The sequence below is a fragment of the Liolophura sinensis genome, chromosome 8 (genome assembly GCF_032854445.1).
Source record: "Liolophura sinensis isolate JHLJ2023 chromosome 8, CUHK_Ljap_v2, whole genome shotgun sequence".
In the NCBI taxonomy this organism is placed as follows: domain Eukaryota; kingdom Metazoa; phylum Mollusca; class Polyplacophora; order Chitonida; family Chitonidae; genus Liolophura; species Liolophura sinensis.
The window spans coordinates 4,453,856-4,470,241 of NC_088302.1; the positions used below are offsets into that span (position 1 = coordinate 4,453,856).

General features: G+C 40.6%; 1 protein-coding gene across 2 annotated transcripts in view; it reads left to right on the forward strand.

The window, feature by feature from the left end:
- Nucleotides 1-1,231: 1,231 nt before the first annotated feature.
- Nucleotides 1,232-16,386, forward strand: part of LOC135472797 (large neutral amino acids transporter small subunit 1-like) — a 30,622-nt gene continuing 15,467 nt past the window's right edge. For both annotated transcript variants that reach the window (XR_010444556.1, XM_064752469.1), the window contains exons 1-4: nucleotides 1,232-1,972; nucleotides 7,711-7,836; nucleotides 13,875-13,974; nucleotides 15,638-15,682. Coding sequence is in view for 1 of the 2 variants with exons in the window: in XM_064752469.1 (XP_064608539.1) it covers nucleotides 1,513-1,972; nucleotides 7,711-7,836; nucleotides 13,875-13,974; nucleotides 15,638-15,682 (731 nt within the window). In the remaining variant the exon portion in view is untranslated. The remainder of the gene's footprint in view (nucleotides 1,973-7,710; nucleotides 7,837-13,874; nucleotides 13,975-15,637; nucleotides 15,683-16,386) is intronic.

Sequence of the window (16,386 nt, forward strand, 5' to 3'; positions counted from 1 at the left end):
TTACTGCACGTAGACTGAATTCAAAGTAGGTTGACAGATATATTATTTAGCCATACGCTCTGTTTTATGTTTTACGTTGACACTAATCGTGTCGTTGCATCCGGTAAACTAGGAAACCTGTTTTTTTTTTTTGTTTTTTTTTTGTTTGAGCAAGTATTCTGGTGGCGGGTTTCCCCGGGGTCTGCCTTGCTTCCCACCACCATAGGCTTCATGGCGACCCCCTTCGCATGAATGAAAATATTCATGAGTACAGAGTAAAACATCGATCAAATAAATAAATACATTTATTTATTTAAGCTTAATTATAGGTAGGCCTATACCTTATAAGTTGATGGGATGGTTTGATATGTATATAATCATAGAGCGCCGCATACAATGTGCTACAGCAGGTAGCCTAAATAGCTTAGGGTATACGGTACATAAAAACTATTGCATCATCACAAAATGTTTATGTTAACAATAACCTTGTGTAGGGATCCGGATTTCATGATGCAAGCGATGCCAGTCAACAATCCACTGGTCCCTTGTAGGCCTCAGTCAGGTCAACATAAATATGCGGAACATCGGTAGACCCATACAATAATGTTCAGGTGCGTCACAGTTAACGTGTGTGTTTCGGCATCATGGCGACGTCGATTTCATCATCCGTACCATGTCTGCACCCTGGAACTCAATAAACTATTTCATTCACAAGTTGAGCCTGTAGACTGTGTACACAGAATTGCATCATACATCTCGTCCAAGTATGGAACGCTAACAAGACCACTCGCTGTTGTCTATAATCGATATCAAACGCCATGTGGATGTATGCAAAGAGTACATATTCTCTGATTAAGGATATAAATGAAACTGTAGCACTGCATGACTTCGCAGTCACATTTACAACACACTGTATGTAGCAATAATGATCAACACCACATGTCGGTGCCGGCTGGTGTGCGTACGTATACCGTATCCAACAATATTACCGTGTCTTCAATCCCCTCCATCAGAGCGCAAATCACTATTTCTATAGGATGTGAATACATGCATTGTTATAAACACTACGTCTTTCATTTTACTCGGTACCGTATTTGAGAGAAATACTAGAACTCATTATACCGCGAACGGTGGAGTTCTGTGCTTAGAACGAGCTTCCATACACGCGGACGACAAAGGGAGCTAACCAGTCCATGGAGGCGGGAAAAGGCTTATACACGAAACACAAGTTGTGTGGGGTGCCACGAGGGTAGATGTTTTAGCAGATCCAGTGTTGTTTCATTCGATCCTTGGACCACTCCTTCGCTGATGATGACTAATGTGTACCATTGCCGTGATTCCTGGTAAGCTGAAGGCAGTGTGGATTATAGATTGTCGGGCCTGGCATATGGACAGTTTGTAGCAGAGATAAGTCAGTTTCAACAAAACAAGTTTACGACGTTGAGCGTGTAACACGTACTACTAACAGACCGCCATTGTACAAACCCAAGTCAAGACAGTTGGGTGCCGAGGACCAAATTGGAAAATAGAGCGATGGGTTTTTGTAAAAAGGGTGACAAGGGCAGTGCCCAGATAACCAAGAAAGTTGAACTGAAGAAGCAAATTACTCTTTTGCAAGGCGTGGCAATTATTATTGGGATAATTATCGGGTCCGGAATCTTCGTATCACCGGTAGGAATTCTGTTCCACGTGCGCTCCGTGGGCATGTCCATGGTAATGTGGGTGATATGCGGCATCTACAACACGTTATGTGCCCTGTGCTATGCCGAACTCGGGGCCTCTATACCCCAATCTGGCGGGGAGTATATGTACATCAAGAAAGCTTTCGGAGACTTCCCTGCCTTCATTTGTCTCTGGATAAACTTTCTTTTGATCTGCCCAGTCGGCATCGCGGCGGCATGTTTGATCTTCTCTACTTACCTGATAAAGCCTATATTTCCTGATTGTGACCCTCCCCAGCCGGCAGTAAGGCTTATTGCGGCTGTTATTATATGTAAGTATGATTCTTACTAAGTATTAGGTATACATACTAGTACCAAAAATACATGAATTTCGGTACTTAAATTTACACACACCATACTCAACCAAAAATCTTAACCACCAAATAATCAGGTTATGTGCCTTCACCTTTGCTCCAATATCGAGTGGAAAGCGGTTATAAAATATCAGAGAGAAGTTGGAAGCATGTAGGACAGTTAACTGCCAAATGAATTTAACTGAAAAAAATGATGACAGTGTGTGTAATTATAGACAGGCCTATATCTTACATGTAGAAATAATAGGAAATAACCTACTTCATTTCATAGAAGAACTTATAACTTTTAAGCACTTTTAAAATTCATTCATTAGATCACAATTCATTGATAAGTTGGTCGATACAGTTATTAATTTCTAAAATAAGTAATTTGACTTGCTACAACTAGTAGACTCTTGACCAATGATCCAGGTCACCTCTGCGAATACATCTCTCATTGTTTCAGCTGTCTTTTAAGTAAAAATGTTTGTCAGGTACCTGGCATAGGCCTGTGGTTTGCACCAGGCACTTCAGTTGCCTACACCCATAAACCGGACAGTTGCCCATATAAAATGAAAAATGTTTGGTCACAGCATTGAACACCAATCTATCAATCCATCGGTGGTTCACCGGAACTGATTTTTGAATAAAATTAGGTCCACAGCTTCAAATTGTGTAGTTTGAAATCCGGTTCAAAGAGGATCTTACTCCATGGATATGATTTGCATGGTTCATACACATGTATGGTATATAAATTATCTGAATTTGCTTGTTATCTTTATCACTGTAAGGACAGGACAACGGGTACACAAAATATGTCGGCAACTAAGCTGTGACCTAGTTTCTCACCAGATTTCCTGCAAATCTAAACAGTGACAGGTGTACTGTAAACATTATGTAAGAAATGTTTACACTGGTCTTTCACACAACATTGATGCACTCCTATATCCTCAGTCCACAGCCAGATTGTCTCTGGCGTTTTGTGTCACAACAACATTTGTTAATTGAGAGATAGCCAGATGCACTTGTGGCACAGCTTCTGTGGACAAAATGTTGCAGGGTTCGTGTGGTAAAGCAGTTGTTGACATTGATGAATGTTTGTGTTGAGGTGAACGGAATAGCTTAAGCTGTAAATCATCATTTAAAAAAGTGTTAGTGATGCTGCTTTAGGCCTGGGTTGGACATGGAGCTCGGATCAAGAAGTGGACCATAGCAAAAGCTTTGATTTGTCTGACTTTGAAGTCAGTTCCATTCATTTCACCAATTAGTGGCCACATGTGTTTACACATCAGTCAGGAGAACGTTTGATTTGCCTAAAGTCGGCGATTGTTGTTTTGCATTTACACTGATGAAGATGATGGATTAAACTTAGGCGTACTAATTTAGGCCACCAAAATTGTCAGATCCGAAAAAAGCCAACCTTAATTTTTTTATTTGATTAGTGCTTTACGCTGTACTCAAGAATAATTCACTTATCAACGTCAAGCATTATGGTGGGAGGAAATCAGACAGAGCCCCGCGGTAACTCACGAGCATCCACAGGTTGCTGGCAGACCTTCCCACTTACGACCGGAGCAGAAGCCAGCATGTCCAGCAGTGGAGCCGGCTTGTGTAGGTCACCTTTTTTTTGGTAGTATAAGCGTCTAAACCAAAGAGGAAGCCAGCATAAGCTGCACTTGAACTTACAGTTACTGCATTGGTGAGAGGCTCCTGGGTCATTGTGCTGCACTAGCACACAATCCACTAGACCACAAAATGAGAGGTTCCACATCAAATAATGATAAACTGACAATATATGGGAGAATGGAAAGCACTCTCTACTTTAGTAGACAGATGCATACTAATACAATGCCAATTGCATGTTTGTCTGAAATAATTAAAGAGCCTGGGTTACAAGCGACCATTCATGAAGCCACACATCACATATATCAGTAATTTTGGTACAGGGCAAATAGGCGGCTGGTGTCATGCTAACCTTTGGCGGAGTGCCTCTCAAGATCTGCTTAGTCAGATGTTCCACTGTGGTCACATGACCACACACCTCCCCTCACACCCCCCTGATGTTATTACAGACATGTAGGGACCCCTGTTCTTGTTTAGAAACTGACACTGAGTGAAATCCAACACCAGTCAAGTTCACATGTACATGTAGGGGGTGCCAGTGTATGTATAGCTGCATTTCCTTCTAAAGTATACAAATACAGAAACAGTTCCTCTGTCCCTTACCAAAGATGAAGATTCTGTTTGAAATTAAATTGTTCAGGGCTATTCGCCGGTGAAATGCCAAGTGCTACCCTTTAGGAAGCACATACAGCTGCATGCATACATTATGGCATACATGGCCACTATGGTTTGGATTTGTGAGACATTCTTGGCTACAGCATCTGTTTTTGTTTTATACTTATTTGTACTTACATAATACATGTAGATTATTCAGGGTTGAATGCATTGCCAGTTACAGTGCACTTCATGGCTTGGAGGCCATGACTGAGGGTTTAACACGCCACCGTGACACAGTGACCCAGGAGCCTATCACTAGTGCTGTGGCTGTGAGTTCAAGTCCAGCTCATGCTGGCTTTTTCTCTGGCCGTACATGGGAAGGTCTCAACAACCTGCAGAAGATCGTGGGTTTTCCTCGAGCTCTGCCTGGTTTCCTCCCACCATAAATGCTGGCCGTCATCGTATAAGTGAAAATATTCTTGAGTTCAGCGTAAAATGAAAGTCAAATAAATAAATTAATGCTTCTGCTACTGCTTCCATGAATACGTAGATGACAATTGACCTCTCTGTATACATGGTACAGACATAAGCATACTTTATTACTCATGTTGAAATTGTCCAGTGAATTTATGAAGGTCTAACAGCTAATTGCCTACATGTACATATGGAACTGTGTAGGTTGTTGTCCCACATATACCCTGTACATGTGCACGTGCTGATTACCTTCTTTAGGAACACAGTATATTATACTGATCAAAGTGTCTTTCCTATGAAGACACTCTATCATTTCAGTGAGGAACTCATATATTAAGTCTCTCTGGTCTGCTCTGTCCCAAGGGTTGTAGGCGATCAATTAAATGATAGGTCAAGTAGTTGTGTGAGTGTAGGGGAAAAGTGTTGTCAGTGTCGGTGTCCGAGCAAGTGTTTTTGTTTGGGCGAGTTGAGTAAGGTGTTTTGTTTGGGCGAGTTGAGTAAGGTGTTTTGTTTGGGAGAGTTGAGTAAGGTGTTTTGTTTGCATCAGTTGAGTAAGGTGTTTTGTTTGGGAGAGTTGAGTAAGGGGTTTTGTTTGGGAGAGTTGAGTAAGGGGTTTTGTTTGGGCGAGTTGAGTAAGGTGTTTTGTTTGGGCAAGTTGTGCAAGGGGTTTTGTTTGGGCGAGTTGAGTAAGCTTTTTTGTTTGGGTCGGTTGAGTAAGGTGTTTTGTTTGGGAGAGTTGAGTAAGGGGTTTTGTTTGGGCGAGTTGAGTAAGGTGTTTTGTTTGGGCGAGTTGAGTAAGGTTTTTGTTTGGGCGAGTTGAGTAAGGTGTTTTGTTTGGGCAGGTTGAGTAAGGTTTTTTGTTTGGGCAGGTTGAGTAAGGTTTTTTGTTTGGGTGAGTTGAGTAAGGTTTTTTGTTTGCGTCAGTTGAGTAAGGTTTTTTGTTTGCGTCAGTTGAGGAAGGTTTTTTGTTTGGGTCAGTTGAGTAAGGTGTTTTGTTTGAGCAAGTTGTGTAAGGTTTTTGCTTGGGTAAGTTAAGTAAGGTTTTTTTGTTTGGGTGAGTTGAGTAAAGTTTTTTGTTTGCGTCAGATGGGTAAGGTTTTTGTTTGGGCAAGTTGAGTAAGGTTTTTTGTTGGCGTCAGTTAAAAGGTTTTTTGTTCGCATCAGTTGAGTAAGGTTTTTTGTTTGGGTGAGTTGAGTAAGGTTTTTTGTTTGGGCGAGTTGAGTAAGGTTTTTTGTTTGCGTCAGTTGAGTAAGATTTTTTGTTTGGACGAGTTCAGGAAGGTTTTTTGTTTGGGCGAGTTGAGTAAGGTTTTTCGTTTGGGAGAGTTGAGTAAGGTTTTTTGTTTGCGTCAGTTGAGAAAGGTTTTTTGTTTGGGCGAGTTGAGTAAGGTTTTTTGTTTGAGCGAGTTGAGTAAGCTTTTTTGTTTGGGCGAGTTGAATAAGGTTTTTTGTTTGGGTCAGTTGAGTAAGCTTTTTTTGTTAGGTTGGTTGGGTAAGCTTTTGCGTTTGGGTCAGTTGAGTAAGGTTTTATCTTTGGGTATCTAAGCTTTACAGATTTCACATCACTTTATGGAACTTGGTGGGAATGATGAACATGATTTGGACATTTACTCATTTTGATTATAAATTAGGAATGTTTGCATTTTTAGCCATTACTTTTCAATTTTGTTGGCCAGGGTAAGGTTTTAGGTTTGGGTCAGATATTCCAGTTTTAACATCATCTGAACAGGATTGGGTATTTACTCGTTCTGAATTATTAAGGATATTTGTATTTTTGATAAACATGCCTTGATGGTGTACACATATGTATTTTTATATTTGATTTTTTTAAAATCCAAATTACTTTGTTTTGTACTTTCATTTTATTCACTGTAAATGTGTATTTGGTATAAGGGTTTATGTTGGTCAGCTACAGCATTACAGCTTTCACTGCATATTCAACCCCAGTTAAGTGCAACTCTCTTGTTCACTTTAAACATGGTCTACACTTCAACCTTCTCACCAAGAAGACGCTACCTACTCAATATGAATTTAAATGTCCTGTCAAATTAGGCTGCCATTTTAACTTAGGACATTACTGGCAAGCTGTCAGATTTCTCATAACTCTTGTTAATGAAATATTATAAAAAAATTTGTCACTCTGCTTCTTTTCACATCTGGGTGTTTGATCAGTGTTGGACAAATGAACAAATGACATGCGCAGATATTAGGGATCATTGCCCCTAAGATTGTTGATCATTAAGAGGTTAAGACACTACTATGTCAGACTTTATTTTTTATCCATGGTTAAGTTGTTCATTTTGCCTGAAATATCTTCGCAAAAATATGTCAACATATCTGTATATATATATATATATATATATATATATATATATATATATATATATATTCAATCTGTCTGTGATGTTGTGTTCGTCACAAATTGCTTGAATCGCCAAGCATGGAATAAAACGTGTGACGTGTCTATTTTGTATGAACTTGGAACCCTTCTATCTCCACATTATGGTATTGCTCATGAATGTTCATGCTGCATTCAATTTCGTAGTTCAGGTCAAAATGAAACCATAAAGAAAATTGATCATTGCGTTAGACCGGAAAATCACAACATACTGAAAGTGGCATTCTCTGAAAGTGCACAAGTCATTGGAGGATAAGAACAGAAAGTTCAATTTGAATTGCTTAAGCCAAAAATTTGTGGTGGTTCTCCTGCATAGTCTCTTTAATGAAGTTCTTGCCCCAGGCAAGCAGTGGCTATCCCAAAAAATTTCGAAGGAGTGATTAAGAAGTAGAAGAGTGAACCATTGTAGGCGAGGAATGTTACACTCAACCAGTTTCTGATCAGTGCGTACTGCTTTCTTCGTTGAAATTTTGCTCATGTTTCAGGTACATTGGAAAACACCTGTAAATCAATATGTTTCTATCCTTAGTGAATTTACAGATATATGTAGAAAACTTTAAGTCTCCTTTCAGGCCAAATATGTGGCGCGATTAAATGTGCAATGATTTTGCTTGACATGTTGCAGGCTTTTTGATCGCGATCAATATGAGGAATGTGAAATGGGCCGCAAAGATGCAGGTGGTGATCACAGCGAGCAAACTCATAGCCCTGGCCCTCATCATCGTTATTGGCTTGTTGTATATAGGTCGAGGTAAGTATAAACTCAAAAGAGTTTGGGGCAATCGAAAATGGCCACCCTCTCACCACTGTTCATTAATGCATAGGATCTTGGTTTAACCATTTTGTGTTGGAGTGAAAGGGTGATGACAGAAAAACATCCTTACCCAGGAAGTCATGGTTTAATTTCATTTGAGCTTTATTTCTGATCATGATTTTTAAGTTGATTTACTTTAAGGATAGGTTCTCAGGATGAAGGAAGTACTGAAAAAAATCTTAAAACTGTGTGATTTTCCGAGTTATAATATGACCGAAATTATCAAGGCTATAATGGACTATTGTTTCTATTAGCGGTGTCGCTAATCCTCATAATCTGGTTCAGAGATTAAAACAACGGGGAATGGATGATCACTATGTAAGAAGATGACATTCTCACCTACTGTGAGCAGTATTCAAAGGGCCTAAGAGGTGTCGCTTGTTTTCACTCCGGCCTTTGACTTGCGAGCTAGTATATGTAGGCCTACTTTTAATCAACTGGCAAAGTGACCTTCACCTTTTGAGCAGTTTACTTCAGCAGTATAACATATAAACTCACCATTATCAGAGCCAGTCATTCACACATTCAAGCAGCACTATTAGTTTCGAATAGTTTTTGGTTGTAAGTGCCTCTGTAGCCAGTCAGAAACTGCTAACACTGCGTAGTTGCCAAATGGCCATTGTATTGTATACAGCTCATAATTTGTTAAAAGCTCACTCGTTGGTCCACAGGAGACACACAGCCATAGCGTGTATCAAAGTGATGTTCATCGGAAACCAGCATATGTTGTATCTGCTTTTCTTTCACTTACCGAAGATTAATCAAACTAAATACGGACGAGCTCCCACTTTGTTTTATACCCACTAAACCTTATCACCATAGCTTGAATATATTTAAAGCCTAATTTTAATTTAATTTAATGACAGCCAATACACGCCTGACCACTGCGGATTGTCATGGATGCAGCTGTTAACGATGGAAGTTGGCCACTCATCGCTACGCATAAATTTTCGAATGCAATGCACTTTTTGTTAAAAAATTTGAGTATTCGTACCAGCAAAACACAGTTTTTTTCACCCCAGTTCTCATTTTTTTACTGAATATTATCACGGAATACCGGGGTCTAAAATCGACGTATGAATCCCTGTTACCCTATTTCTTCAAATTTTTGGGACACCTGGTCTGCTCATTTCAGCAGTTTTAGACCATCTCATGAACAACATACTCATATATCTTCTCCAAAAAGGTGGTAAAGAAATGTAATATCTGTCACAAAAAGAATTAGGGTAGTTCCATTATAATAGATGCAAAGTAACAGCAGTCACCTTTCTCCAGTTCAGTAGGACCAGCCATACTTGAGCCACCAGAATACATACAAGAGGCCACTATCACAAAACTTTGTATGTCAGATTTCTGGTATCTTTTTTTTGTCACAACTTATTGTGTTACAGAGCCTGAAGGTGACATGATTTACTGTAAACGTTTTGAAGAAATTAATTCACAAACTTTTTTGAAATTGAGCGCAAAACTCAGAAAGGAGGAGACAAACACAACAAAGCTGCATGTATAGGTACATAGGGATTTGTTTACTCAATTCGTCAACAACCAGGTCCTCTTCAGACCTGTCGAAGAGGTTTGAGGGGTGAGAAGTTTGAGATCTCAAATAATAAAATTTTCAAATTTGAAAATGTTCATTCATATATCGTGTGTAAATGCACTTTCTCGGATGGCAGGTCAAGCCTTTTTTTGTTTTTTAGCTCCTATATAATGGCAATCTTACGTGGATCTCCAACATACAGCAATAGAAAGTTATGTTTTGTTTTGTTTATGTTCTTTTTTCATCTATCTACATCTACAGAGGGCCTACTGATGGAAGGCTGAACTGTTTTATTGGTTTTAGTTTTGTAGGCTTTAGTTTTATGAGCTTTGTGAATGTTTTTTTAATGATTTTAATTGATAGATTTTCAATCGAAATATTTACTAGTTATATAAACTTCAAATTGTTTGCCTTTGGTAAGTTGAAGCAGCACTAGATAAAAGAGCGCTGGAAATCCATCCTGCAACAAGGAGGCACATCACATACACCCTAAGGATTCCTTCGTCGTTGTATGACTGAAAAATTGTTGAGTACGTCGTTAAACCCCAAGCGCTCACTCACAAACAGCTAAACATCACAAAAAGTTGTTCATTAAAGAAAACGTGTCATTGCGCGTTATTACGTGGTGTGCCAGTGTTGCGTGGCTTACAGTGTTGTTCACCATGGGTGGGTGTTTTTTGATGACGCCTACTGCCTTCTGTGATACGGTAAGAATAGAGGTGTGAGAGCAGCTGTGCGGTGCATGATCAACCAGTGACCCTGTTAAATATTCTCCTACAGCGTATTGATTTGATATCTTACCTGTATCAGTCAGGATTTCATAAATACACAGAATTACCTGTATTGATTGTGGAGTGTGATGTGGGGTAGTGGTTGTTGTACTGCATGTTATAGAGGTAGAATTTTTGTGAAATATTGGTTTTTATGGAAGACATTCAATCCACTTAACACATCTAGACACATACCACATTAATGAAAACACCTGAATAAATGGTGACTATCTGGTAACTAGACAGCACAGCAAATTGTGGCCAGTATATTGGACAGTTTCAAGGTGCCCTGAAATGCTTTCGTGGCCATGTTGTGCAGTTTCTGAATGCATACCATTATTGGTACATAACTGGCATATGACAGGACTTGTTTAAGGTACAGGAGCAGATTACTCTGGCTGGTTTGAAAGTGGACTAGTTTGTGAACAATTTCAGTTCTTAATACCTTGGACACTTACATGTATGTAAAAGTGGTGATCACTCAACATTGAACTAACAGTCACAAATAAAAATAATGGTGGCAGACTGATTTTAAGCCTGTATGTTTGTTGAAATCTTTGCCCGACATGATGGAGAACAGTCGTTGGTTAACTACCCTCCGTTACGTAGAATTCTGCTTGATAATTCTGGATTCAAAAACAGGATGATAGCTTTTTTTTATTGTCACCCGTCCAGCTGTGTATTTACCTGCTCCTGATGCATTGTATAGATATACTAGAAGTAACACTGTGCATACCTGTGGAACTGTCTCATTAGTTGGACACAGTGTAGACATTTCATTATCTACATTTGCAGTAAATAAGGTCACGAGTTATCCTGAGTGGATATATTGCCCCTCGAACAGGATTTAAAAGCTTATTTACTGTATTTGTTCTTAAAATTTGCTCAAAGTGCATTTTCAGATGCAAATAAAGGCTATCCAGTCTTCGTCAGACTACAGGATGCTGCTACGCCCTTTGTGAACAAAAAAAAAAAAAAAAAAAATTGAAACCTGAATTTAATACATGCAAGTAAACACAAACTACATGTATTTGGGGAAATGCCGTCTATGTGAAAGCTTTGTGTTGTCTGCTGCATTACATACCTAGTGCTGGCGGCAAGGCTTGCTGCTCATAGCAGAATCAAAGATTCTTGCGTCCTGAAGCCAGGTGAAAATAAATGATGGTCGTTGCACATATAGGTTGACATAGAAAAAGATAAGGGACATTTTTGACTGAAGCTTTATAACTGCGGATTGGTTTATAAGGGCTAATTTTTAGTTCAAACACGTTGTTACAAAAAAAAATTGTAAGGCCTTTGCGCAATATTTTTAAATCGGGCATGCTCTGACGTTGGTTTGGCAGATTAAAATTTTGCAAAAACTAACCTCAGAACAAACTTTGACTAAGTAAGAAGAAGTGTTGTGCTGTACACGTGAAGTGAAGGTCACATACAGGGACCGAAGTCCCTAAAAATGTATCGGTCAAAATATACAACATTGTGTTGCCCCACTCTGCTGGTTCCACTCCCTGCCCTTCAGAGATTAGGCCGTGGTCATAAATTATTACTTCTGGTGCAGAAACGAGCATGAGGGCCTAACAAAGCTCTAAACCTCTCCATATTAAACATGAACAGAGCTCTCAGAATTGGGCGTAAAAAAGCAATCAGTGTAGTTGTGTACAAAAATTTTGTGAAACCGTAGTAATTAAGCCCTGGAGGTGTGTTTAACGGACAGAAGCTTTGTTTTAGTCTGACTGTCTGTGACCTTTGTGGTCAGGCCTGCTAGTCCTATCATGCGGCTCAGTGATCATGTGCCCCTACCCTTGTGTTTTACCCCTGATTGTACTGGTGTCTGTGACACAGGGCTGAGTGTCTTACATGTTGGAGCTTGAGCCCCTAGCAACAGGTGTCTGGGTCAGAAGGGTGACAGATGGTAGTAACACAAGTGATACAGGTGCTTGTGCAGAGATAGGTAGCTAATAAATGTGCTTCCCTTACTGTGTAGTACCACTTCTAGGTATGAAAGCATTGCCACTACCTACAGGGGCTATAATCAGGACTGTATCTAGCAATGATTTACCAATAAATTTCATGCAAAAAGCTTTCAGAAAGCATCAATTTGAGTTGCACTTTATTAAATTTCTTTATGCAGAGTCACAATGTCATCTTTGTAGTTTGGAACCAAGACCTTTAATTTTGCTGTAGATCTGGTCCTGATAATGTGTGCTTAATCTGTTTCTTGTGTCATCAGTTTTTCTCAAACTTCCATTGTAAATTCATCCATTGTGTACATGTAAATTTTGTCAAAGACCATATTGATTTCCTGAGTAAACATGGTTTCAGTTTGAATTCAGGGCAGTTTGCTGCAGGGATCTGTGGCCTAGTGGTTACCATGCTAGCGCAGCACAATGACCTAGGAGCCTCTCACAAATGCAGTCGCTGTGAGTTCAAGTCCAGCTCATGCTGGCTGCTTCTTCAGTCATACAAGAGAAGGTCTTCCAGGGAATGGCTGTCGGTTTCCTCCCACCATAGCCCTGTCTGCTGTCATGGAAGGAAAATGTTCTTGAGTGCCGTGTAAAACACAAATCAAATATAAATACCTGCATATTGTGCATACACCACATATCTTTCCCTCCATGTACATACACCACATGTCTGTCCCTCTGTGTAAATACACCACATATGTCTGTCCCTCCATGTGCATACACCGCATGTCTGTCCCTCTGTGTAAATACACCACATGTCTGTCCCTCCATGTACATACACCACATGTCTGTCCCTCCATGTGCATACACCGCATGTCTGTTCCTCTGTGTAAATACACCACATATGTCTGTCCCTCCATGTGCATACACCACATGTCTGTCCCGCCATGTGCATACACCACATGTCTGTCCCTCCATGTGCATACACCGCATGTCTGTTCCTCTGTGTAAATACACCACATATGTCTGTCCCGCCATGTGCATACACCACATGTCTGTCCCTCCATGTGCATCCACCACATGTCTGTCCCTCCATGTGCATACACCACATGTCTGTCCCGCCATGTGCATACACCACATGTCTGTCCCGCCATGTGCATACACCACATATGTCTGTCCCTCCATGTGCATACACCACATATGTTTGTCCCTCTGTGTAATCATGGGGTCACAGAGATCCTTTGTGAGATGTTCCAGGTTGTTTTCCTGAACTTGTTATCCAATATATTCTGGGTAGTCTCTTCCAGGAATGCTTTTACTATTAGACATGAAGACACAACTGGCTTAATTCAGACCAAATATATGCTTTTATCCATAGTATTTTTTCCTCACACTAATCTTGCTGTAGAGAGACTTGAACCATAACATTTGATGCCATTTGATTGTAAGAACAGAACTCCTGTTGAGATGAAATGAGTAATTTTATCATGAATGAAACTTTAGGTCAGATGCAGTCAGTAAAAAATTCTCAGCAAGTATGGATTCAAACAATAATCCAATAAATATTCTTGAACTAGAGTTCAGAATTAAGTTTGAAACACCTCAGCGAAGTGTTGATTTTCACTTATATATCCATTGTCCGTATGAATTTTGTTAGTTTCCAGAAGACACAGGTACATGTAGGGATCTCTGTGATTTGTGAGAAGACTACTCTGCCTATATTAAAGTATAACGTCATTTTGTTTTTCTGTTCTTTCTTTCAAGGAGAAATAGACAACTTTCAGAACTCGTTCGATGACAGTGATTACAGTGTAGGAGCCCTGGCCATATCATTTTACTCTGGTTTCTGGGCCTATAGTGGATGGTAAGGAGGGAATGTGTGTGGGTCTATGGTGGTGGGGTGGGGGGGGGGGGGGAGAGGGGTGGTTGGAGAGATAATTCTGGGCCTGTACTGGATGGTAAGGGGGGGAATATATCTGGGCCTGTTGTGGATGGTAAGGGGGAATACGTCTGGGTCTATAGTGGGTAGTAAGGGGGAATGTCTGTGCCAATAGTGGGATGGTAAGGGGAATGTCTGGGCCTGTACTGGATGGTAAGGGGGGGAATATATCTGGGCCTGTTGTGGATGGTAAGGGGGAATACGTCTGGGTCTATAGTGGGTAGTAAGGAGGAATGTCTGGGTCTATAGTGGGATGGTAAGGGGAATGTCTGGGCCTATAGTGGGATGGTAAGGGGGAATACGTCTGAGCCTATAGTGGATGGTAAGGGGGGGGGGGGATATATCTGGGCCTGTGGATGGTAAGGGGGAATGTCTGGGTCTATAGTGGGATGGTAAGGGGAATGTCTGGGCCTATAGTGGGATGGTAAGGGGGAATACGCCTGGGCCTATAGTGGATGGTAAGGGGGAATGTGTCTGGGCCTATAGTGGATGGTAAAGGGGGAATGTGTCTGGGCCTGTAGTGGATGGTAAAGGGGGAATGTGTCTGGGCCTGTACTGGATGGTAAGGGGGGGAATATATCTGGGCCTGTTGTGGATGGTAAGGGGGAATACGCCTGGGCCTATAGTGGATGGTAAGGGGGAATGTGTCTGGGCCTATAGTGGATGGTAAAGGGGGAATGTGTCTGGGCCTATAGTGGATGGTAAAGGGGGAATGTGTCTGGGCCTATAGTGGATGGTAAAGGGGGAATGTGTCTGGGCCTATAGTGGATGGTAAAGGGGGAATGTGTCTGGGCCTGTAGTGGATGGTAAGGGGGGAATGTGTCTGGGCCTGTAGTGGATGGTAAGGGAGGTGGGGGGATGTGTCTGGGCCTATAGTAGATGGTAAAGGGGGAATGTGTCTGGGCCTGTAGTGGATGGTGATTGGGGGAAACGTCTTGGTCTGTAGTGAATGGTGAGGGGGAATGTCTAGGCCTGTAGTGGATGGGAAAGGGGGGGGGGGGGGGAATGTGTCTGGGCCTGTAGTGGATGGTGATGGGGGGAAAACGTCTTGGTCTACAGTGGATGGTGAGGGGGAATGTCTAGGCCTGTAGTGGATGGGAAAGGGGGGAATGTGTCTGGGCCTATAGTGGGTGGTAAGGGGGCTTGTTGTGGGGGAGGGGGGTGGGGAGACATTTACAGAAACAATCGCTTTGATTTTCCATCTGTCCATCCTGCCAGCCAATCTTGTCTCTGTCACATGTGTGACTGATTGTTAATCAGTAGGATATCATCCTACTTTGAAAATAAACCTCAAAACACCTTTTCTACAATCACTAGAACACTTACAATCAGGAAAAAAAATATGACTAACTCAGTCGTGGATAAAATTTTATGTCATTTATATGCGTGGTAAATATTAATGGAGAACTTTACTGGCATGTACATCCTGTACCAAATGTGTTTTATACAGAATCTCAGACCTGACATTAAACACAAACTGACTGTCTGAATAATGGAGTTGAGCTGCCTGTTCTGTTTCTGTGTACCACCAAAGCACATTTCCACATTCCATGTATTAATGCTTGTGCTAATGGCTTATTCCTTGTAGGAGTTACCTGAATTTTCTCACGGAGGAGCTAATCAATCCTAACAGGTGAGGGAAATTCTTTTATCTGAGTTAATTTTTTAGGAATTCTCTGAATTTTCTTCGTGAAGAAATCATTGATCCTAAAAGGTGAGGAAGGTGTTTTATTATCTTGTATTTACAGTGTTTTTTACCACAATAAAACATTTTCTGTCCCGTCCATTTTTGCTAAGGTGAAGTGTGTAGTGTGAATCTTTGAAAGGTAGCTAACTTTCCTCCAAGTGAACAATATTTATAGTGATCAAGTGTCAACATGGTCAATATGCAATGTTTTATTACGGATCTTATCTAGCTATTTAAACAGGTTTATTTGAATAATATGAAATATAATGTGGCTTGAAGATCAATGCACACAAGCATGTGTCATGAAAAATGCAGTTTTTAGCTCGCCTGTATATAGTGCAGACGTAGTTTATGTCATACCCTGAGTATCGATGTCGGCGTCCAATAAAAGAGAAGGTAATATTAAACAAAATATTAGGGGTGGTATCTTGAAAAGTACTGCAGGTATTGAGCTCAGGGTTTGCTCACATCTAGAGCACAATATCACCAGGGGGATATTCCATCTTTGATTGGTGTGTGCATATTAAATACCATAAATTACTGAATTCCTGATAATAAGCATTGTATTTATTGGCATGAAGTTTTACATACATGTAAATCACAATGACGCAAGGGGGATGTTCCATCGCTGATGGTCTGTCAGCATATCA